This window comes from Homalodisca vitripennis, chromosome 1 (genome assembly GCF_021130785.1).
Source record: "Homalodisca vitripennis isolate AUS2020 chromosome 1, UT_GWSS_2.1, whole genome shotgun sequence".
Taxonomy (NCBI): domain Eukaryota; kingdom Metazoa; phylum Arthropoda; class Insecta; order Hemiptera; family Cicadellidae; genus Homalodisca; species Homalodisca vitripennis.
The window spans coordinates 85,287,522-85,314,178 of record NC_060207.1 but is presented as its reverse complement, the minus strand read 5'-3'; the positions used below and the strand labels follow the sequence as shown (position 1 = coordinate 85,314,178).

Below are 26,657 nucleotides of genomic sequence, written 5' to 3'. Positions count from 1 at the left end.
ATAACGATCGAAGAAGAGATAAACGAGAATGATCTAACGTTTGCTAAGAAATGTAAATATGAGGGTCTCTTGTCTTCATATAATTCTTTATTCTGGATTCTTTAGACGTATAAAAAGCATTACTTTAAATTTTGTACCACATGCATTCCCTTCGAGGTTACCATAATACTAGAGAAATAAGAACTTAGAACTGAAGAGCATGAAGGATATTGAAACTTTGTTAAACTGAGAACTAAATATAGTGATAAGTTTGACACTTATCCTCAGTATGCTATTGTGTCAGATAGCCAACTTCACAGATATTGCAACAGCATCCTACCCGACGTTGACCTCTTCACGGTTAAGTGTACTTGTGTGTGTGTATGTGTGTGTGAGAGAGACTTCCATTTTTTAAATTGTCACGAGAGAATCACGCTTACGTCTGTGAAGTTATAGTAAGAACTGATTACTGGAATGAGCACTTCTAACCAGCCAAGTAAACAAATTATATAAAAAAAGAATAATCTATTGACGCTTTACGTTTTATTGCAGGTATAGTTATAGTATACAATATAGTATTAAATCATTTTCTTTCTACTCTGAAAAGGATTATTAATGTATAAATGTTAGTCGTAAGTTACGAGAGAGGGACTGAGAGCTCACTTCATTTTTTATGCGCTATGAGCCGGCTTTAGTAAAATGACATCGAGTTTTCCTACTAAGAACACCGTTAAAGTTCTAACTTTGTACAACCTATTTTTGACCATAGAGTTATTCAAGATATCTAAACGACATCATTTCTAGTTCTTCTTAAAATGTATATACTGGTTAAAAAATTTAAGTTATAGAATACTATAATTTAGAAATAAATCTCAATTACCAATGTAAAATATATATGACGATAAAAATAGAGTTTTGAATACTAATTACATTATAAGTCCCACATAAATCTACGAAGAAAGATAAGCAAGTAAAAGTATTCGAGGTTAATACTGTTCTCATTGTTTTAAAAACAACGACCAACAACAGTTGGCTCCTAAAGTCATGTTATTAATATCTACTTAGCTTGTAGTTTGAATACGAAACAGATTAGATATTGTAATCCTCGGAAAGTATGAGCTCCAGAATCTTCAGCAGCTTGATTTTTGTTATATACAACTTCTGATAAGACCATATTTCGAAGTAGCTCAGATTAGAAACACTCTTCATTGAGCACTTTAAATCTTACGATATTAAAAGAAAATGTTTTCAATCAGTAGCCCACATTAAAATTACGAACATACCTTATTTTTGTTTAATAAAATGCTTCAATTATCGGAAGGGGAGCAGAGCTTGTTAAGGTCTGATGTTAGCAGATCATTATGCTAAGTGGCTCAATCTGCGGTTTACTTTCAATCGAATATCCTCGTTATTAGTTCTACTTTCACCGCGTCACAGCACAGCGTTCTGGTCTTCGTTCAAACAAGACTTTATTGCGATATTTTTAATGAACCTTTTGAGAACTCAACCCATTTCAGTTTTAACGACAACAAAAGTTTTAATTAAACATCAAACAGGTTTTCGTGATATTGCTATAATATTTTTTATGTGTACAAGCGTGTTTAGTTCAAAGGAATTACACGCTATTCTTAGATCGACGTATGAGAAAAATATTTTATAATAGTTGATTAAATATTTGGTATTACTATTTAACTGTCAACATAATATTGAAATACCATATTCAATGAAAACAAAGAAACAGGTTTAATATAATAATTTACCAATCCTGAGATAAAAACTTGATAACATTAAATGCAATAACATAATTACATGTTTTACAATAAATCGTATTACAATTACAAAAAATTATATTGTAGAAATTATATATAGCCATTTATCTGTATAATATATTTGGCGTTAATGTAGCTCTATTAGTTAGTTTTTCAAACTCGGATATGTATAAAAAAGTTGACCAAAAACGAACTAATAGAGGTACATTAACAGAAATTATATTAAAATTTTGCTTGTCATTTCCGCTTTTCGACATAATATAAAACTAAATATTTCTGGTGCTACACTGAATTACATTAACTTTAATCAATATGGATTTGATCCTAGGCCTTCATCTTTTAGTGTCAGGGGCTATGAAAAACCTTTCTTGGTAAGATTTTATCACATATTACGGTCGTACCAATTTTCGATAGCAAACATCCAAGGTGTCTATAGTCATTGTTTAATAAAACGATGTTGGCTTGGAGGTTCTGCCTCCTTGTATATAATAAACTAGTGCTTTGTTTCTTCTACAGAACTTTCGTGTAAATTATCGCTAATTTCCATCCAACAACGAGGTGGCTAGTGTATTTGTTCATACGATGGTTTTAACCGTAGTCACAACAAGTTGAAAGGTAAACATTTTTATAACATAGAACTTCTATTCCAATAGTGACTAAAACCAATCCTACAAATACAATGTCTGTTGTGTACAAAAAGGTTTAACACAAACTCCACCAGTCTTCGTTCGATTAGCGGCAACAACAAACTTAACCATGCTATTGATTTGTACAACGTACATGACATGTTTCGTAATCATACATAAAGAAAAGTGTCTGTAATTGTGACGATACATAGATTGAGTTTACATACACTATAAAAGGTAGATTATAAATCTATATAAAAGAATAATATTGCACATATAATGCGTATAAGCCTATCCTTGGTATTTACTCCATTTTATTTATTCAAGTAAGGTATAAAAAGCTATCATTCATCCTATTATTCAGTCAATCATTTAATATTGTTCTCATTACTAAGCTAGCTCACAGTGTTATGAATATTAATTTGGTATATATACTAATTAATAAAATCTCTGTAATGAAATGGTGTATAACGTGTGACGAAACTCCATTACGCCTGTTGTTTAAGTAGCTTTCAAATCACTAGCAATATTATAAAAGCTGTTTTTCCCGGAAGATTTTTTGGTTAATAATGGATCGAGGCAGATGTAGCATCTCTAAATATTTACTGTAATTGACTGTAATAGGTTTAAGTTCCATATTTGAATTTCATACCATAGAAATAATAAATTGTTTTCAAATAAGTTTTTAATTCTTATTCCATTCTAATATTTTATTTTACATGAAATAATTACAATATTTAACGTGTATCCACATCCGTTAGCCTGATAAAAGCTCTGTATCTCCTTCACTCCGCAGCAAGGGATTAAAGTAAACCCGCTGACTACTTTCTTTAGGAAATATTAATAATGTCTGAGAACTCAAAATTGTAAGCTGTGTAATTTACAGTTTTCAAAGTTTCAATTTATTTTAGTACTTAAAAATCAAGATCATCAATTATTATTCAAGTAAGCAAACGGATGAAACTTCTCGATCCAAAACGTAGGATTTGCTAGATTTCGGCATATAATCAAATTTTATACAACTTATGGTAAAAATTTTTAAAAAATGTAGTAAAATTACAAAATCCATATATGTATTTATGTTATTAATTATAACGAAAAAATATGTTCTATTAAGTGTATATTCTATAAGATTATCAAGTTGTACCTGTTAAATATGCATAATCAATGTGTCACTTTGTAAGGAAAATAGAGTACTAAATTTATGTAGAATTATAATTTAATTTACGCATAAAAGATGGTATTCAAGAAACTTAAGTTGAAAATAACCTATTCTATTTTTGAAATATGAAAATACAATTCCATCAATAAATTGTGGTTTAAATGCCCAACTAATTAACAGATCTATAACTAAGAAAATATAACAGCAAAAGTGTCACTAGACCGACTTTTCAGCACAATTTGACGGGTAGACCTAAGTCTATAATTTATAAAGTACGCTATCTAATTTAGTTTGACACAGCTACTGATACACTATCATACCAGTTCTGGTAACTAACATTTGTAGGCCGTCTAGGTTTGTGTCGTTTTTTAGTGACTTGAAAAGAGCGTGTTTAAAAACTATACTAAAGAAAAATTAAAACTTTACGTCGGTAATGTAGACAAAGAAGCTTGATTGTGTATTCAAACAAGGCAATATTATTGAAACACAGCAATAATTATTTTCATACTTAATTAATACTGGCATTATTATTTCAGGTCTTCTTAGGCTACAGCAGATCTACCAAAGCTTAAAACCTGGAGTCGAGACCTTCCAGGTTGAAATGGTGAAGAGGATACAAAATGCTTCTGAAGCAATAGACTTCCTGCACAGTCTAGAGGATATAAGCAGGTATTACATCTCTTGTAGTTGACACGTAGTTTATTTAAGTAATACTGGAATATAATAGATTTACTATAACTTAAAACCCGAAGTCGAGACCTTCCAGGTTGAAATGGTGAAGAGGATACAAAATGCTTCTGAGGCAATAGACTTCCTGCACAGTCTAGAGGATATAAGCAGGTATTACATCTCTTGTAGTTGACACGTAGTTTATTTAAGTAATACTGGAATATAATAGATTTACTAAAACTTAAAACCCGAAGTCGAGACCTTCCAGGTTGAAATGGTGAAGAGGATACAAAATGCCTCTGAAGCAATAGACTTCCTGCACAGTCTAGAGAATATAAGCGGGTATTAGATCTCTTGTAGTTGACACGTAGTTGATTTAAGTAATACTGAAATATAACAGATTTACTAAAACTTAAAACCCGGAGTCGAGACCTATCACGTTGAAATTGTCAAGAGCATACAGAACATTTTGGAAGTAAAGGAGTTCTCAATGGTCTGGATGATGTTAGGAAGTATTTCATAACTTACTTGTGGGATTTATGGTTTTTCTCAAAAAAGCAAGTAATTGTAGTTATATTTGTGTTTTAAATACATTTCAATGTTCTGAAGACTCATTATTATTAAGTAAGAGTTTGAAATTATGTATAATCTTGAAAGTTAGCAGGAAGCTTCATTTCTATACAGACAAGATCGAGTTCGAAAATATGCATGTTTGAGCGTAATGATAATTTTTACATTTGTACATACGTATAATCATGGTGGCAGCGAGATTTTCACCGAATAAATAAGTTTGTAAACGAACTGAATAAAATTGTTTTGGTCATTTTAATGTGACATTGTAACACATTTAGCCTAAACCACCAGTAAGATATCCTTATGAAACTTTATTTCTATATACGCAAGAAAGATGCATATTTGTCCATGGAATTGGGTTAAATCTCATTGAAACAATCAATCAGTTGGTAGGTAAAAATGTTCTTCTCTGCAGAAGTATGTAAAAAGTTATTTTCTTCACGATTGTCTGTTTACCTGCAGAAACTCTCAATAATGAAATAGGCATTATAATTGCATGCCACAGCGAAACCTGCTACTTGACACTGCTATGGTATGTCGTACTCTTACATTATTATTATTCCAATGAAATCTTTGAACAATTATCCATATTTTGAATTCTTTATGACTATACAAATATTGACTTTATAGTTATTCTCAAATTTAATGATTTAGAAAGCAATAAATTGTAATAGAAGTATTCTTGATGTTGTCTGTAATTTCACTGTAGTTAATAGCTACTTAAATTTCCTTCATTTTAGATTTTACAGACTATTGAGATATTGATCTAGATTCATATATTCTTCAAAACTATATATTGTAATATATTTGAAATTCGAATAAAAAAATATGCTAATGTTATTTATATAAAATTGTTGATATATGTTATAACCAATATACGTTTTATTTTATTTTACCATCGTCAAGAATAAAACACAATATCACACTCGTATGATAACTTAAAAAAAAATAAAGTTAAGTTATCATAATAAAATACCTAGAACATTAGTACTCTCCGAATAAGAAACAAATTCTTATTCCTAGATATCCATCGCAATAATTGTTAGTTTTTTTGTTAAGAGAGGTTTATTATGTTACCGTTATAATAGTTTGAATGCACCGTAATGTGAGCTTGCAGGTAAAGCAAATGTATTAGGTTTATAGAGTTAGAGGTGATTATTTATTTTGGTCCCGAATTGTTTAATAATCGGCTATTTTTATTTTAGGTTAGTAAGAACACTGTTAAACTCAAAGAATTACAGAAATTTCAAATTAATTACATCAATAACGGCATCAAATACCCTTTATTTATTCTATTACAGTTTGATTTCTTGTTTAAAACATGTGTAACTTGATCGCTCAAATATAACACGTATTCACTTCACTAGAAAACTACAAAAACGTTTGCATGATTATTAATCACGTATTTCAAATATAAAATTTCAATTTTTAAAATAAATTGTGAAGTTTTTGAGATTTAACATTGGACATACGGGATATAGCTCAAGATAATTTCGTTACATAAACCCTTAAAATAACATTTGAATACATTATAACTATTTGTAACGTAGAATTGATGTGTTTAATATTGTAATAACAAAACAATGTATACCGTAAATAATACATGACTTCAAAATGTAATGTTTATACAATGAAATTTAATAAATAATGAATACTATTCTAGGTCTATGTAAAGGTCGTGACATTTTATATCGTTTTGTTCATAATGAAGTAATTTTAATCTAAGTTTTACTATAAAACTGAGAAATGACTTTTTGTCTTGTATTCCTGAGAGCAAAAAGCGAGAGAAAGCAATTTTTATAACAACCATTTCTGCCTTTCTATGTAATAACTAGACGTCTTAAAGGTTGATAGCTGATGGCCATGTTCTAATTAAAGACTCCTACGTGAGTTACAGGTGGAGTAACAAGTACGTCGTGTTGGACTGTCCTACGGAGATGGCCAAGGAGGTGGTAGTGACCCATGTGAGAGACATCACTCTGGGGAAGCGCACCTACCATTATTTACTCAGTGGTCTGGTGAGTTCCTCATGCCTAAGTCTCTACATAGATATTTGTTTCATTATATTATGCGCTGGATATAAAAAATCTACTTTCTAAAACTTTTTTAACATGTAAAGAACTATTAAAACACTAATAGTGTTGATTTTTAGTCTCCCTTCATATACTTCCTTTGAGTATACATCGTGTTAATATCAAATGAATCTGCAGTGGTCCTATTGTATGTCTTATGAATGCCGTAAAATTAATGTGCCGTATAATGTAGGAATTCAGGTATACTTCTTACATGTATTTGATATACTTTATACGTGTATCGACTAAGTTTACCTCTGATAAGTCATAACTCACATTTTAGATAATGGATGATCGGTGGGAGTCAGAGGTAATTGAGTACGGAGCAATCAATATCACGGGGTTCAGGATAGTAGAGTCGTCCAGGAGATACGTGAAGGACTTCTTGGAAGGATGGAGAAGACTGGATCCCAACACTTCACAGGGAGCCGGCAGGGACTCTATTTCTGTAAGTCAACTTTTTATGTACGTTCATCATGAAGAAAATGGCTACTTGCACGTAACCTTGAAATGCTTTGGATTAAAAGTCCGATATTTAACTTGACTTGTTATTTCCCAGGCCCAAGCTGCACTCATGTATGACGCAGTGTTCGTGCTGGTGGAGGCCTTCAACAAGCTGCTGCGCAAGAAACCTGATATGTTCCGCAACAACCTTAGGAGAGGACAGATATTCAACAATGGAACCAGAGGGATAGACTGCAACACCAGTCGTGGCTGGGTTACCCCGTGGGAGCACGGGGATAAGATTTCCAGATTCCTGAGAAAGGTAAATCAATCCAACAGATTATACTGCGGTAATATTAATGAGCATTAGTCGAGGATGGGTTACTCTTACGAGAAAGGGAATAAGAGTTCCCAATTTCCTGAGGAAAATAAATCAATCGAACATATTCATCTAATAGTCATCATATTCCCGTATTAAAATATGTCTTATGGCTGCATTGGAGTACTTCGTTGTCATTATTCCTCCCGAGCAGCTAAATGTATGGCGAAAGTAAAAAATTCTGCCTCGGATAGTAATAAATAAAAAAAGGTCACAGTAACACCAGCAATAACTATTACCATCAACAACTGTTTAATCCAATGTTTAGCAATTTTAATTTGTGTAACCCATTTAACATAGAAAATCTAAGCAATAGATGTGTGTATTATGCTACAGAAAGACTGTACACCTTTTTATAACAATCATTTGTATCATATTTCATTTCGACCGATAAAGTAGCCGTCTGTTGTTTCTACGGCATTTGACGTAAATTTCTGAGCATAATCAAAACTCTTTATAAGAAAATAATGTAATTTAAGTGTTTAAGTATAGTTGCATCATACAGCGGTCTACTTTAGTACGTAATCACAGTTAGTGCGGTAAATAAAACTCGTTCTTATATAGTTGTAAATAATATTTGCTTTTAGAATGATCTTTACTTAATGTAAAAGAGTGAATATTGAATATGTATGGAACACTGTTATACGAATAGGCCATATATTCAGACGGCTGGGCTTAATTGCCAAGTCGGATTTAATGTAATGAACTGGTATGGCCAGGTCTATTAGTATTATTATAGAAGAAGTATTTAGGACCCCAGTTAAAATTTCCAACCACATTATTCGGTTCCTCTCCAAATGCATCGTTGGCACATAAATTAGTTGGAACTCATTAACAATATTTTACAAGTATGCGTTCCTTCAAATTATAAACATTGGTATCAGGATTTATGTATGGATTTATTTGCTGTCTAGTTTTGGTAATAAAACATGTGTCTTATTTTAAGAAACTATCGCAGGAATGCAAACGCCACGGATTTCGCGTCGGTCACGTACCATTACGAGAATGGACTCAACGATGTTTTGTTATGATCAATTCCCCAATACACCCCTCACAATTCACAACTCCCTGGCGTCGTATTTACATGGAAATTGGCGTTTCATCAGCTTCCAATTCAATGCACGAATGGCAATTTCAATTTTACATGAATTTGCAAGAAAATTCAATGCACAATTATATATATATATATATATATATATATATATATATATATATATATATATATATATATATATATAAAATTAGAATGGAGAACTGGCGCTTCATTAGACGAGAGAATAAATAACAGAAGAACATATTCTAAGAAATACAGATATAACTTACTCTAACTAAAGATAGTTGTAAATTTGTAAATATTACACAGACACACACATATATATTTTATAATTTATATGTAGGCTATTATTTCAGAAGTAGTTAACTAAGAATTTGTTGTTTCATTTTGATAAGTTGTGGATATTTTAGTCATTTTGATTCAGTTATTTACTTCTTACTTTATTTTATTAAATTTGAACTTATATTCAAAGTTTTGATCAAGGAATTCAATATTTGGGCCTAGCGTTGTTATTGCATGTTATTACTACGTAGTGTTAAGTTTTGTAGATTAATTTACTTCTTTATTTACGTCCATTATATACATAGTTTTCAAAATATGATATAAAGCTGAAATACAGAATAGAATATTGAATTCAATCTAAGATTAATAGAAATGTAACGATATATAAATTATTCAATATTGTTGCTAAACAGTGATAATTACGTACAACAATTAATAATAACAAAATGTTTAAAGGATAATAATTATTGAATAATAATAATATAACAATACGAAAACCATTAAAATGATGACAATGAAATAAAAAGTAATGATTGTCGAATAAAAGTAAAATTGTAATAATAATAACAAGATATTAAGTTATAATCTTAAGAACAGCTTTAGTTAATCAATGGCGATGTAACAAGCAAGAATTGTAATGATACCTGTGACTGTAAAAGAGACTATGGAGGACGAACCTGTTCAAAGATGGCAATGAAGATCTCTTAAATGAGGCGATGCCATCATGGAAGAAGATCCACTGCAAGAAGATTCCTAATTCTCTGTACTCGATTGATCGTGGAGTTAATCTCGTAATTAGTGGCATGATTTAAGCGTTCAAACAGTTCTTACGATTTTGTACTGGATGGTATACGAAGATTGATCTCAACAAAGATTTCCGGACAGTTAACCAGGTGTGCTTACACAAAACACATTGGTCATTTCACAAAAATGCGTATGTTTTACACGTGAATAGAATTACTAAATTACAGAAGTGTTGTATGGAAAATAAAAAAGACAGACTTCATAAAATTCCAGTTTATAATTTTTTGGGCTGAACTAAAATGCTACGCAACGTGTGGGCACCCCCGGTGTGGTCATAATTCTATTACTGATGTGTCGGAGACGTTGCTTTCTTTCCTTCACAGTCATTCCTGTTGGGTGGGGAGAGAGTTAAAGGTCTACGTATATATTACAGGTTAGTCTTATCTTTGGTTATTATACACAATGAACCGACTATAATAACCTCGAAAGAACAGAGTTTCGAATATGCAGTGGTTTTGTATTTGTTTTGTTTGTTTTTATATTTAGTTTTCTGTCCTAAATTTTAATAGACTGTACAACAGAGTACGGCTGAGTTACAAACTAGGATAAAAATTGGGTACCATTACTATTTTCATGCTGAGTGAAAAGATTAGAATATACAGTCAGAAAATTGTATACATTAAATAAAAAAAAGTAATGCGCAGTTTGATTAGCATATGTGCAGCAGTTATTAAAACATAAATGATAAAGATTTAATAAATTATTATTGTATTACATAATTGTATAGTTAATGTAGGGAATCGAGGTCTGAATGTGTGAGATGTTTTATATTGTTTCTATTTTACACTACTAACGATGATAGTTAAGTACCCCACTGTAGTGCCACCAGTCGTAAAATATTTACGCAACAACATTAAAACTATGATTATAACTCTTGTTTGTATAAATATATTAATGTATTAGCTATAATAGGACCCTGATGGTATGTAGTGCTTTACTTAGCGGGACAAATTTATGTAATTTAATATGTATTAATATGTAATATATATTAATATACATATATTAAATTACATAACTTTGTCCCGCTAAGTAAAGCACTACATACCAGCAGGGTCCTATTATGTGTATATACACACATATACGTGTGTGTGTATATATATATATATATATATATATATATATATATATATATTAATAATACACACACACACACACACACACACACACACACACACACACACACACCACACACACACACACACACACACACACACACACACCACACACACACACACACACATATATATATATATATATATATATCAGTACAATTATGGTTGTCTTCTAAAAAATTTGTAATAAATTACTGTTTTTACTTAAAAATATGCTCATGCATAATTGAGCATATTTTTAGGTTAAAACAGTAATTTATTACACATTTTTAGAAGACAACCTTAATTGTACTGATTGCACGGGTTTGCACAATCCTTCTAACTCCACACCATTGTGTAAATGAAATAAATTAACCTTTGTAAGCCCGATTTCTTACTACGTAATAAGGGTAGAGAGAATTAGGGAAATTACATTTAGACAAATAACTGTTTCTAATTGTAAAAATTATCACAATAGTGACACTGTCTATGAAGCAGTGTAGAAAATTTTGTGTGTGGATTACAAATAGTTTTATATAAATACCTTTCACTTCAAATTGATCACGCCCATGCACCAGCTAGCTACTTGATTCACTGTAACGAAATGTATTGTATCAACATCATTAAGGTACTGACTATCAAGGTTGGGTGGCCTATTAGTTTGAGGAAAGGTGATTGCGGTTCCGGAAAACCAATCACCAGGGCAGACCTTGTATGTATAACAGCGGTTTGATTGGATGAGAGAACAGTATCTTCTAGCCATTAGTCCAATTGGAAACTACTATTAATGCTGTGTAGTAGTTCTCTAATCTAGTAGCAAACAATGTAATTACAACAAAACACCCATTATGATGTAATCGTATGTTTATAATTAGAAATAAGCTATTATTTTCGGTAGATTGAAAATAAATTAAAATGTTCAGGTGGAACTGGAGGGGTTGACAGGTGAGGTGAGGTTCAACGACGACGGTCGGCGCATGAACTACACACTCCACGTTGTAGAGATGACAGTCAACAGCGCTATGGTGAAGGTCAGTAATGTGTCTACCATTATAACTTAAAACTATCTAATTCCTTATACAGGGTGTCCAGCAACCATTCGAACAAACTTTGCCACATTGTTCAGCAGGCCAAAACTAACAAATAATGCAATATAACAGGTGCCCTATTTCACTTCGTTTAGCGTCTGTCTGTCTGTATGTTGTTTTGGGGAAAAAAATTACTACTCGAAAACCACTTAAGATACAGAATTCAAACTTAACAGTTATGTTAACCTAGTGTTGGTCCTTTTCAGTGAAAAAAAATAAAACAAATATCTCATTGCATTTCAAAATGGCGGCCGTTCAAAATTTTCAAATTGTATTAGCTTTGAAACGGCTACTTTGTTGCCCGTACAAGAAACAAAGTAATAAAAGAAATTTAAATTAACAGGAAAAACTAACAGGAATTACAAAGAAGAACAGAACATTCAAACAGTGACAATCACGTTCAAAACATAGACTTGCTCAACAATGTCTTGATAGTTTGTTTATTAGTTTTTCTCCATTTAAAACACCTGATTTGGTTGCTGATTGTTGATCAGCTGTTTTCATGTAATATTATGCTATTGTTTTTTTAAGAGCATTGTGAATAGTTTGTTTCTTTTTTATTTGTGTGTGTGTAACACATTGATTACTGTAAATGGAACAAAAATGATAGTAATATTTTTTTTAGGTTATAATAATTGTTCAGTATTTTAATAAAGAACCTTAAAAAGTTTATTCGTAAAAATCCACTACATTGTTGTATGTACTTGCAATGCATGGATTTAACCTGTTTTTACGTTTGGTGCTGTAACTCAGTTATTTGTTATTCAATCTTTTTTAAATAAAAATTGTTGAATTGGTAATAAAATATGCTAAAAAAAGTTATCCTGGTGAATTTGTTGTCAAAGTAGCCGTTTCAAAGCTAATACAATTTGAAAATCTTGAACGGCCGCCATTTTGAAATGCAATGAGATATTTGTTTTATTTTTTTCACTGAAAAGGACCAACACTAGGTTAACATAACTGTTAAGTTTGAATTCTGTATCTTAAGTGGTTTTTGAGTAGTAATTTTTTTCCCAAAAAACATACAGACAGACAGACGCTAAACGAAGTGAAATATGGCACCTGTTATATTGCATTATTTGTTAGTTTTGGCCTGCTGAACAATGTGGCAAAGTTTGTTCGAATGGTTGCTGGACACCCTGTATAGTTAAGAGTGCTACAGGAAGGAAGTTGTAGCAGCTGATTCCAACATCTAATTTATCTTTTTGCGTTATTATTGTTAATACTAATAATTTCTTTTTCAATAGTATTATATGCATTGACAGACTGTAAAGCAAAACCTAAGCAAGACAACCATTTTTATCGTTAAAAAATAAAACAGTGTGGTTGAAGTTTGGTTCACCCTGAGGTTCTGACACATAAGCTTTAAACGTGTTTAATATCAATTTTGGGATTAGACATAAACTTTAATATAAGAATGCCAATGTTATGCAAAGTTTATCCAATTATAAGTATTTCATATTCACTTCCATAAGTTACTTGAAATATTGATTCCAATCTAGGATTTAGCTCTTTTTATTACATTGAATTAAAATCGAACGTTGATGCTGGGATCAATCAATCAAAATACTTTATTGTCGGAAACATATGTTCATATACATGATAAGGGTCAGTTAATACAATAAGGTCTTAACCAAGAACCTTATACAGTCAACATAATAATAATTGGCTTAAAGTTAAACTTAACTTAGAGATGGTCTTCTAAAAAGTCATTTACAGAATATATAAGACCATCGATATGATCGTCAAAGCACAAGTTGCTATCAACCGTTAGTCCAAAAAGTTTACTGCTATTGCAGCTCTTATTAAAATCATCACTTAAAGGAATACTAGCCTCATAAGGCAGTATTTTTTAGTTTTTATGAAGAAAGAGGATAAGTTTAGATTTAGAGATATCAACGAAAAATCCACTCGAGTTCATCCATTAAAGAACATAATTTGCTTCAGTTAACATGTCTTTTCTTATGCAATAACTATCCCTGTTCGCGATACTCAGAGAGATGTCGTCAGCAAACAGACAAAGGTTTGAATTTTTAGTACAATTGGAAATGTCAGGAAGGAATGTTAATGAAGAAGAGAAACAACTTCGGCCCCAACACTGATCTCTGAAGCACCCCAGATTTCGATATATATATATATATATATATATATATATATATATATATATCGATTTCAATGCCATTGGCTAATCCATGGAATATCTGGGCAGTATGCTGATGAAACGACTCTCTGTTTCTGTGAAATATCTAAATATCTTTAAGAAGAACAGAATTTTGTTAAAATAAAAAAAATGTGTTCAACATTTCAATAGCCTCATTTGTAAAACGATACATCAAAATCCAATGTCGATTAACTTTACTCTGTGTCCGATGGATTCAGAACAAAGCACTGTCAACATATTAGCAGATTCAATTCTGGAAGAAGTCTACAGCACTAATTCTCTTGGAATACACTTAGATCGAGGATTGACATGGAACGACCACGTTGACCTTGTTTACGCCAAATTATCCCCAGAAATTGATGTTTTGGGGTCTTTAACTAATTATTCCAACGCAGGGTCTGACGACGGAGAATTACGCTTCATTTCCACGCAAACAACCAGTGAGAGTGTGCAAATTGCAGAAGCAAGAGTTTCGAATAATCGCTCATTTGAATTTAAGAAAGACTTGTAGAGACCTTCAAAATACTTCGCTTGTCAACTCTCCCAAGTCTCCATTTTCAAACAACTCTGTTCTGTATGTCTAAATGTACCATGACAACCGGCTACGATATTCATTCATATGAGACAAGAGGCAGAGGAAAGTACCGAACTGGTAAATATAGAACGGTAGTTTACGAACATCTGCCTTCACAGGCAGGTGTTCACTTCATCAACTAGCTGCCCAATGGGACAAATAATGCCACAGCATCCAATGTGCTAAAAGCTCGTTTGAAACGTTTTTTAGTGTGACAAGCATTTTAACTGTTATCGAGTTTTTGGCATTGGATTGGGAGATCGCCTAATCAGGAGATTTACTTAGGCGCTGTAGAGGAAACATTGGCAAATGGATCAAGGATGCATGAACAATTATTCTATGTTTGAGTTTGGCGAGAATGTTCAACATTTTAGCATTGAACTCTTATTATTGGCTACATTTAAATTATGTCTCTGCGATATCTATGGATGGAAGTGTGATAAACTTATTCGTAAAACCAATGCCGACAACCTATAAAAATCCCTCGGGCAATTTCAATAAATAATAATTAACATGACAGTTTTGATATGTATCTACAAAATAAATATATCACCTGCCAGAATTGGATTAATATTTCCATTAAACTTCTCTGTAATAACTCTTAACATGTCATAATATAGAACCTATTTTTGTGAAAAAAATACAAATTAAAACTTTAAACAATACTTGAACGTGTTATCCCAATAATAAGAGTTATAAATCAATTTTATAATCTACCGTACCGTTAAACGTTCGTAATGAGAGACTAGACTGACATAATCGTTTAATAGACGCTATCTGAGCGTCTGTACAAGAGCCCCTGGACCCGCGCCACGGCATTAACCCTAATACTGTTTGAATACAGGTGGCAGGCTACTCAGTCGTTCCATTGCCTGTAATACCGGGGAACTGTGCAGTAAGTACTATCCGATGTCATAATAAGTAATCGTCTGTATATGGTTTCGAACTCTACCAATAATAGTGTGGTGGAGATCTACGCTAAGAATCGATATATTTCGGAAAATTCTATCTACTACTAATATCTACTATTATTATATACTACTACTAATATTTAGAATCTAATTCTAAATTCTATAACTATCAACGAAATCATCAAAAGAAGAAATCAAAGAATTGCTTGAATAAAAAAAGTACGTTACAGTTATCTAAGTAAAGAAAATGGATGTCATTTCAACAAACAAGTAATATATTAAAAATTGTTTGGAAAAAAAGTAAAGTCAATATTGGGGATAGTATGGCTTGACGTGCACCTTGTGCGGTACACGAAAAGCTTACGTGTCCCAGTTACCTCAAAAACATAGGGCTCTGTTGTTGAGGATAGCTCAAAAATATTATTCTGCATCTACTGATTAAACAGTCAATTGATAAATTTATTGGGTATGTGGCTCATTAATTGCTTAAAGTGCATTGAGATATCGTTAACGTAACTACTCCAATTGTTTCTAGAACAAGACGTTTATCCCTTGCTCCTAAAAATCATAAAAGTAAACCCAACGTCTTTTTTTCATCTGGCCTGCACATAACTACAGGCCTGTCTCAACTCTGACTAAACTGAGCAAAGTATTTGGAAATCTTCGGTTTGAGTGCCTAAGTTTTTAAACCAGCAAACCTTGATTTCTGAGAATCAATTTGATTTCAGAACGTGTAAGTGGACCATAGACGCACTCCTAAGCATATTAGAAATAACTATAATGGTTAGAAGATCGAAGCTCTAAATTAAAGGTGTTTCTCGACTCTTTTAAAGCAATTGACTGTTTTGATCACATAAAACTGTTTGATAAACATGAATTTCATGGTATAAGAGGTGTGTTTCTTCATTAGATTAATACAGTTTTAGCTATACAATACCTGTTTTCCAAGTATCAGCAATAATATTCAGTCTAATTTTCATTCTTATGTTTTGTCCATGAAATATCACTATGGTTTGGAAGATTCAAAGAATATATTGACGACAAAATACTTTACCTTCAGTATTAAATCAAAAATTATTCTGTAATAGAAATCTTAAGTGGCGCAAACAATTGTGTACAGTAAACAGCCTCGATCTCAAAGCAAATTCCGTAAAATAAAATGTGGTAGATTTTGATCATCTAGCTATCTTATTGCATGATTTTATGCTGGATGAAGTTGATCCTCCTTGTAATATTAGTAAGAGCCTAACAGAGCCGTGCAGCGTTTCCGAGAGGCTAAGCGTCAGTCAAGCAAACCTTCACGATTTACGCGTAGGACAACGTGGTCGAAAGCAGAAACGGTATTCCACGTGTCCTCGGTACACAGAATTATTATGAGTAATGAATTATTAACGCCACCATCGTCCTCCGGGCAATACGCCCACCGAGAGGACCCGACCTTCTCCATCCGGTGTAGTTATTTTCTAAAGTAGCAGTGGCCCGTCAGGAACTGACACAGGTATAGGTTAATCTCCCTGTGGCCACGGTTCACCAAACTTTCAGGTCTCTGTTAAGGCGGAAGGTTCAACGGCCGTACCCTCGTCCAACCTTTGCTGACAAACCTGCATGGGTTTTCTCCTCTGTGTTCTGATGCCTTTTTTGCCCCTTCTCAGAGGCAAGACGAATGATCGTCCATCTCTGAACAGCGAGCAGGTTAAGGGGAATAACTCCGACCACCACCATGACCGCCGCATTCGACACCGTGCAGTACACGCAGGCGACCTTGCTCTCCGCTGATCTTCCTTGTTATATTTGATCTCCACTCTGTGCTTAATTATACCTTTTTGTCGTCATGGTGGCCGCCCACACTTCTGCGCCATACAGAGTTGTCGCGTTTATAGTGGACATAAGGAGTCGTGTCTTGCTTGTTCTAGGGCCGCTTACAGTCCCTATAAACCTGCTAAGTGACGTTACAATCCTTGATGCCTTGTCAAACACGATCTGAATAACCGCGCCTCACTCGTTATCTGGAACTCGTAGGCACCCACAGTCATGAAAATCGCAGTGGGTATTCTCAGATGGCATATTACGGCTTAATGTATCCATCTCACCTACGGTTTGGTGTTGTGGGGAAATGCCGCAAATAACTATTTCTTCAGAGCGTTAATGACTATAAAATCCAACAACTTGTATAGTTTCTCATTTTAAGTTGATTGAATTTTGCAAGAAAACTCTTTGAAACCTCCAAATGATGATTGTCGCGAGAGACAACTTTATTTTACATGTGCGAATGTTCTGTGACAAATGGTTGAGACATACATGCTAATAAAACAAGAGGACAAGATATTTTTCAAAGTTTCCGACACAAAATGATTATTTACTAACAATTACCATAGCCAACAGGAGCTCATCTTGTCAAGTTACCAGAATAAACAATAAAGGCCTTGACGAACGTTAAAACTCGTTTGAAAGCATTTAGCGTCTAAAGCTTTTTGTAGTGCTAACGAGTTTATGCATACGATTGGGTGACTCCAAAACCTGAAAACTGACCACCGGCACTGGAAGTGATGAAATTGATAAGAATGAACGTGGTATGAATGAGAATGCTTTATTAAGATTTGGGTTCCGCTCCTATGTGGTGTATTTGTTCAAATTAATTTGGAATGCTTCATGTTCCGTCTTTAGGGTCAGTTTGGGCGTTTCATTTTTTTGGGCTTACGCTGCTGATTGAGTGTCATTGACCAAAGGAAGGATATGTGACAATAGATACGATTCCCTTGAATAAGACGATTGCATCACTATTCTAATCACAGCGGAATAAAGAAACTGAATCGTTTTGTGGGTATAACATGTTAAGTTTAAGAATGTGTTTAATTACTAAAACATTTCAGAAACATTGTTTAGTAGCTCCATTTATTTGGATTCCCCGATTAATCAGCTCAACGAACACGTCCTGACTAATTTAAGATAACACAATATAATAAGATTAATTTGTCTCACAAAAAGGATTACAAACTTTTACTTAATTGGAGAGCTTATTTCATAGTACGGGACAGCTAATCTGAAACAAGATTTTGGTTCGAACGGACGATTAGTTTTAATTTTACTAATTTTACACTGGTTGTTTAGAACTTATTTATTCGCAACGTTTTATTTGAATCTAGAAAATTGTTACTTGTCCATTGTTTCTGATACTATTTTCTCTAATTGGCTGGCTGCAGGTTGCAGAGTGGACAGATGAGCAAGGGTTCACACCTGTGGCCGCCAAGTACGTGAGACTCAGACCACCCAGTGACATCGAGAAGAATAAAACTTACATCGTTACTACGATTGTGGTAAGTATTCATTCATTATCTGATTCATTCTAGTATAGTATGTGATGGATAAAACAAATACATAACTGGTACAAAAAGAAGTTGACGTAATTTCTAAACATTCACATTAAGTTCAAATGTAACTTATTTTTGTGATTTCTTTAAAATATGAACTCTTTATACATAGAAACATTAAACTCGTAAATTTTACAGCATTTTTAATTTTTTGTGCAACTGTATTTTTAACATTATATAGTTTTTGTGACTACCATAGCGAATAAAGTTCAGATATAATTTAGAAACACACTAGAGAGACACTTGTACACTGGAGAACTATTAATATATTTAGTTCAAGTATAATATTTTCAAACTTATGGTTTATTACTATCAGTATAATGATACAATGCGTAGTTTTTAGTATTAGTTATCATGCTCCTTATAAAAGGCAAATTCAAAGATAGTGCAGAGCAAACAATATTTTATATTTGTCCAAGTACATAGAAGGCTAACATTATACTCGAATATGACACAACCAAAATATAGAGTACATTTTGTATTCTTTCCCCCATAATTTGTAATTATGTTGAAAAATGTAGATTTATGTAAATACAACTGATTGTAAAATATATATCAGCAAAATAAAAATGTGTTTGATACAGAAATAGTATAAATAAGAATAGTTCAGAATAAGTTTGTTCCCTTATTTACGGATTTGCCAACCATCGCCCGGTTTTGCCTCATTGATATTGCTTTCAATTTATTTTATTTTCTGCAATACCTTTTGGATTTACAATGCACGATGAAAAAAACTACTACGTAACGAAGTACAGGCCAGTTCATACTATAGATTTTGAACACAGGGAGGTCCAATTGTCACCTGAATGGACACTGTTCCCTTTGTAAACCATGTTCAGGATTATGCTGTCATTCCCCATTCGATCCTTTCTTGGATGTTCAGTGCGACTGGATGTCTTGTATTGGAGTCCTAAGCAAAGTTGCCAACAAACTTCACGAAGTAGATCGCAATGCTAAATAGCAAACATTACATATAATGATGAAACATGTCAACACCTAAGTACATCATAATGTATCAAACAGCTATAAAACTTTGCTCTGCTGTTATGATATTCTAAAGTAGAATTATCCAATACATTACTTACTATTGTTTAGTGAAAATACTAATGTAATTTTTAAGATGAGAAATTATTTATTTTTTGCATGAAAATATGCCTATTTTGAAGTATGAAATATTTCTTAGATTCAGTAAAATGAAAGATATCTGAATACATTGCATAAACTTTACTGTAGGGTGACATGTTTAAGAAATGTATTAAAACCCTAAAAAATCTTAAACTGTAATTTCCGGGAAACGCGTATAGTTTACTAACTGTGCACTAAAAGGCCCCTGGTAATTTATCTAGTTTTCAGTTTTTTCTCTTCTTCTTTTTAATAGCCTTATTAGAGAAGTATAATTACTTTGTTCTGTAATTATTATACTTTTCCTTTAGCCTTTATGTTATATCTCTATCAAGTTTAGTACGTTAAAAGATCATACGATTTTCTGGTATTAATTGTTATTAAGTAAAATTAGAGTTGTGTAATACTATACTAAATATAAATTGTGAAAATTAGCATCAAAGGATTTTTTGTAATTTATTAGCATTGAAACACTAAAATGTTAATTTATAAGGAAAATCATTTAGGAATCTGAGATCCAAAGTTAAAAGTACAATGTCAGATGAGTGACATCAACAGATTAGCGTTCTCTATTAATTAATTACAGTAATTAAGATGTAAATCATAATCATACCATTAATGTTATTCAATAACCTTTATTTAAAATGGAATGAATATCATCATGAAATAGATACTTTTTCTACCTGTAGGTAATAAATATATATTATTTGATAAAACATGAAGATGAGACTAAAACTATCCAAGTTTGTAGCAGTAATAGATCTCAAGTGGCTAGGGAACAGTAGGCTGCTATACTGGCAAGGAAAGCTTGTAATGGATTCGGGTAGGAACATGATAGCATTTAGGCTCCAGCAATAAATAGCCGACCTGCTTGATAAAGAGCTTCAACTAATAGAGAGAGTCAAGTTACAGTATTTATGGGCCCGATTATTGGAGCTCCCCCGGGGTGAAATCTCAGCCGGTATTTATTGAAACTGGACTTCTTTTTATCTTAATGGCACATCTTCAAAGCCGTTACGTTCAATTTATCTTCGCCATCATAACTTTGGTTAAACGTGATTCTTTTAATGTAAGACGCCGCCGCTTGAGTGTGAAGTTGCCCAGTAGTGTGAAAGTGAAACTCAGAATTCATATACGAGTATTTCCCGTTACTAGGATGTTTTAGTCCAAGTTTTGTGTTTATGTTTTTTTTTATTACTACCGTTATATCTTACTATACCGATAACTTTTACTGAGCGAAAATGTGCACAGTTTGGCTGAGAAAAGTTTTTAAATGTGAACCTCAAGAAGATCCAAAAACCATAAAAACGAGTACTTTAAAGATACATTAAATTTTACTAACATAAAAAGTAACAAAGTTATTACAAAACGAAACATGCCTACATATTTCAAATATTCGTAATGTAACTTAAAGATAACATTTCATTGCTCTATCAAACGTGAATATTAGATTATTTTGAATTATGAATACCGTTCAGACGCACTGTGATGGCGTTAGGTGAATAAATATAGTGTTTTTTTTCACTGATTAAAATTTCAAAACCCATAGTTGCGTATCATATACACTTTTTATTTTGTTGCTTGCTTTGCAAACCCGAATTTTAAATATGCCTACTACCTGTAAGGGAGCAGATATATAAAGAAGTAGTTTAAGTTTAAGAAATGAAATATTTTAATAGCTATAAACCTTAAACCGATAAACATCTGTTTGTAATATTTTAAACCAAAGGTTTAGCTTTATTTTAGTTTATTATGAGTCTCTTGTTACTGTTAATCAAAGAACAAAAATACTCTATTTCCCACAGGAGGAGCCATATATAATGCTGCGGACACCAGAGAAAGGTGAAAACTTGACTGGGAATGACCGGTTTGAAGGATACTGCAAAGATCTGGCCGATCTGATTGCAAAACGACTTGGAATAAACTGTGAGTACATAGAGTAAATCTACATTCATATAAGATTGATAATATGCCGTTTTATTGTAAATATAAACAATTCAATTGGTGAAATAATATAGAACTGCAATTTTGTACCAAATCTAAGTAATTAAAAGCCAATTATCAATAGTGCATGCACCTGCATATATGTTACAGCCATTGGGATTAATCAGTCATTATGTATAAATGTGGTTTTAATACGTCGGTCACCATTCAAAGTTATATATTAATTACTTTAATCAGTCATACAGAATAGGTAATACGATTTGGCTAAAATAATAATAGTCGTAGTAAAGACATAACCTTTACCAGGCACTATGCAGAATAGCTAACTTAAGTTGGTAGAAGAACTCGTAATAATATTAGGGTGGAAGTATAACTTCAAAAACCTAACCCAACCGAACGTAACATAACGTTATTATAACTTATCTAAACTAATCTAATACAACCCAATACAAGTCAATCAAACCCAACGCAAGCCAAGCTAAGAGAAGCCTAACCCAACCTAACTCAAAATAATTGTTATAAAAGGCAATAAATAAAGCATTAATCGGTTTGACCAATTTCAGTCAGATAATATGTATAATGGCTGGATAAAGTGATAAATAGAGCATTATTAACCACTTTGACCAAAATCATTAGCTGTTAAACATAATGAGCGTACATTATACATAATTGATATAATAATTCCTTTGGTTGCAATGTATACAAATCACGATTTTAATTATAGGGTCAGTAAATAATATACATTGTTACTAAACATATCACAATATTGAATTGTGTTATGTTACAGTTATATAAATATGTGTTGTCCCATCGTTCTTGATTACAATGCAGAATCGTTGTATGTTACAATAATATAACTCTGCGTTTCGATGATAAGACCATTTCGAATGAGTACCTAGAATAAATTGATTACAAATTTTATGATATCTGAAGATGATTACAACTCCTTAGAGTTTTGCTACGTACAGTGTAATGATTTTATAAATATTTGAAATTCTGTTATCTTTTCAAATAATTGTTTATCAATTTTTAAACATAGAATCATATATTCGAATCTGTTTGCTATTCTCTTTATGCTTAATATTTTCTGAACTATTAAATACTCTTAGAACTAGTAAATTCAGATTAGTTTTGCGTTTTTTATTCAGATTTTACATATTTATTTATTTATTCTTCCAACGGATACACCATTTACATATAATAATAATAAATAACCGTAACAACAATAAATAACAAACAAAACAACAGCAAATACATCAACAGTGGTGAGAGCTTACTAAGAGAAAACATTAACAGGGATAAACTAAGAAAACAGGAACAATTGGCAGTACAACTATGATTAACCAGAAAAACAAATATATTACCTAAGACTAAGCATCTAGATTAGATTAATGTTGCTCAAAGATCAAATAAAATAATTTCTTCCTGAAGGACAGCAAAGATTCACTGAAAAAATCTATTCTTGAGCAAATTTCGTTCCCAAGGCGCAGCAATCTGGCAAGACCACCATTGAGCGAATAGTTCGTTGGCTGATATTTGCGTGCAAAAACGTGCGAAGATCTGGTTCCTCTTGGTATAAGGAAGTTGATCTGCAGCAGCAAGTTAGCAGAATCAACCCCACCATTGATCAACTTAAAAAGGAAAATTAGGTCGAGAAACTGGCGTCTAAGGTGGAGAGGTTGGACATCAAAACGGACCTGGAGCTCAAGAAATGGGGGGATTCTGTAGTCGTATCCAAGACGAACACCCAATACTCGAAGAAAACGAGTCTGGACTTTATTCAACAATTCGACCAATTCGATTGTGTTTATATTGTGTTTACATATGTAAACACAATTTAAATCCTTAATTATTATAAATTCCCATTAACTTATATTTTAATTTAAAATGTCAAGATGATTTACTTTATCATGGTGAAAAGTTTGTTTATTTGCACAGTGCACCAAACTCTTTATTGTACTTATTTAACAAGTATATTTTGTAATGAAAATAATAATAATTTAATTTCATATGTATGTTCAAAATTATCTTATAAAAATACTACCCGAAATATTATTCCTAAATTTACTATATTTTCAACCAGGTTAAGCTATATAAAAATGTGTATTTGTACAATTTGTTTAATTTGTTTTTATTTTGAAAACAAACAGGAAACATACTTAATAAGGCTTTGAACTCACTTTCATAAGTGAATATTTTTGGTACCCTACTTTAAAATCTGTTGACTGAAATAATTCTATACAGTGAGGACGAAATATTTCAAGAATATAATTGTTTCAACGCTGTGTGAACTGGAAGACATAGGTTTGAGTTATTTGAGTTATGACACAGGTCGCGCAAGCCTAAGAGCTAAGATTAACCTAAAGAATTGATATTTAACATGTAGATTAAAATTTTACAGTATACTGACAACACCGAGTTAAATAACATTGCAAATCCATCTATAGGAATTGGTTGAGCGTTGGCAAAGCCTGATTTTGTGCAAAAATCTCTAAACTAATTTGAGCTATATACAACAAAGTTTTATTTATTTATAAATATAGAAAATATAATTAGATAATAAAGCAGGGCTCTCCAGAAGATTTAGGCCATAACTAAAGGCTATCACTCGTTGGGCCAGGCAAAAATAGTTTTCTGTCCACCTGAGAGCGGAAAATTTATTTTTTCCTGGTTACCTGTCGACTGAACTACGAGTATACCATAAACAATAATGTAGGTATAGTTTTACCTGAAAATTCAGTGAAATCTGTTACGTGACATGAGTCTTTGTGTACCTCTACCTTCTGATTAATTGATAAAATTAAACTTTTGTTGAAGCTTTTTTTATTCCATAGAAACTTTTAGAATACGTCTTGTTAAAAAAGGAATAGTCAAGGAAACAGAAAGGTAAATTTTAAGATTTACCAACGATTTTACAAATGTTTCAGTAAGAACAGATTGTTAAAAACAAACGTCTGTGCAATATTAATAACACGAGGGATGTGAATGGATAAAAAAGTAGAGAACTCCTTTTATTATAATACAGCACTTATTCCATATTGTTTTTAAGAAAGTATATTCTTATGCTGCATGATGGATTCTAGTGAAACATGTACAAGTGTACGTGTAATGTATTTAATAACAGTAAAACTCACTTGTATTTGCAAACTTTTATAAATTTTCAAGACCTTACAAATATTATTCACTAAAAGGTATGCCCCCTATTCCTTAGTTACTATAACTTTGAAATATCACATACTACTTGAAAATTATTTTAAACGCCATGAATTTGCAAAGTAAAACAACGGAAAATGTTCTTTCTTATAAATAACTGCATATTTTAGGTCATCTCATCCAGTAAGTTAAGTAACATTAACGGGCGCAATCTAACAAGTTCATATCTCAAGATTTTTTAAAATGAATTATTATTGATGTTAGTTAGAGCTAGCAACCATTAGATTTCCTTTATTATAATATGTAACCTGTTGAGTTAACACTAAGAAACAAAATAAGCTGGAAGTTTTTATTTAATAAATATCATTAAAATTACTTAACACAATACAAATAATCTATTTTACACAGTTCACCACATACACAACCACAAATGCTGAAATAACTTTAATAAACTCTGAATTAAATTATTAGTGCCTTTAAATATATTCCATTACACTTACATAAATAAATGTAAAACTTTAATTTAAATCAAATTAAATTAATACATTTGTATTTTACTTAATTATATTCAGAACGTTATATTTAAATAAACACTTCTATATACGGATTTAATGTCCCTGGCCTAGGAAAGGAAAAACGAGAACTGTAATAATCTATTTATAACTTGACGTTTGCTGAGACTAATTCGAGATAACAAAGTAAATTAAGTATGAATCAAGCTAAGAATTGTTAATTTATTCTACTAACATAACCTCGCCATTATAAATAACCTTTTAATACTCTTAACTCTTTCCTAAAATTTAGTTTGATAACAAACTGTATTGGGATGGATTAAATTACTTTTTGCCTGGTACTGGGACACGTCTGACGCAATAATATTACATCATATTTAAACTAAAAAATGTTTCAACATTATTGTACTAATGTTGTAGTAAATAACAACAAGGTGAAACACACGCCAGACTTTTAATCAGTGTTTCGAGGCTTCATGTTCGCTCCACAACGGACTTCATCCTGGACCGCAGTGTGTCTCGCAATGTACAAATTGTTACCATTTTCAATTTAGATTTAGAGGTAGTAGAGGTAGAGTTTCAAGCCAAATCTCAACGAGAATATTTAACTAATTCGAAATTTATCGTAACTGTTGTCCGCCATACAGAAATCTGCTTTCGTCGTCAAAGTGGTGGAAGAGACTTCGCTAAACGTTTAGCATATTAAACTTCAAAATGCCTTATAATACATGAATGCGTTTTAACGGGGGAAACCTACATTTTACGAGCAGTAAAATTTATTGTAATATTTCTTTGTAAATTTTCTTTACACAAGTATACATACATATGCTTGCGACTGCAAATAAACAAAAATGTATTTATTAGGAGAATAGTATATTTATTTTTGTGGCAGAATATACGCCCTCTTTTTAAATAGTACT

At 32.0% G+C, this 26,657-nt stretch overlaps 1 protein-coding gene across 3 annotated transcripts in view; it reads left to right on the top strand.

Annotated features, from left to right (window-relative positions):
• The window catches only part of LOC124365961 (glutamate receptor 1-like), a 371,078-nt gene that overhangs the window by 326,479 nt on the left and 17,942 nt on the right, over positions 1–26,657 (top strand). Inside the window, exons 5-11 of one of the 3 annotated variants that reach the window (XM_046822115.1) lie at positions 4,073–4,205; positions 6,676–6,796; positions 7,134–7,298; positions 7,410–7,616; positions 11,828–11,935; positions 18,839–18,952; positions 21,934–22,054. In XM_046822115.1, the coding sequence (XP_046678071.1) occupies positions 4,073–4,205; positions 6,676–6,796; positions 7,134–7,298; positions 7,410–7,616; positions 11,828–11,935; positions 18,839–18,952; positions 21,934–22,054 (969 nt within the window). Of the gene's footprint in view, positions 1–4,072; positions 4,206–4,280; positions 4,377–6,669; positions 6,797–7,133; positions 7,299–7,409; positions 7,617–11,827; positions 11,936–18,838; positions 18,953–21,933; positions 22,055–26,657 lie in introns of those variants that run through there. The other 2 variants (XM_046822114.1, XM_046822120.1) reach the window with 2 other exon arrangements.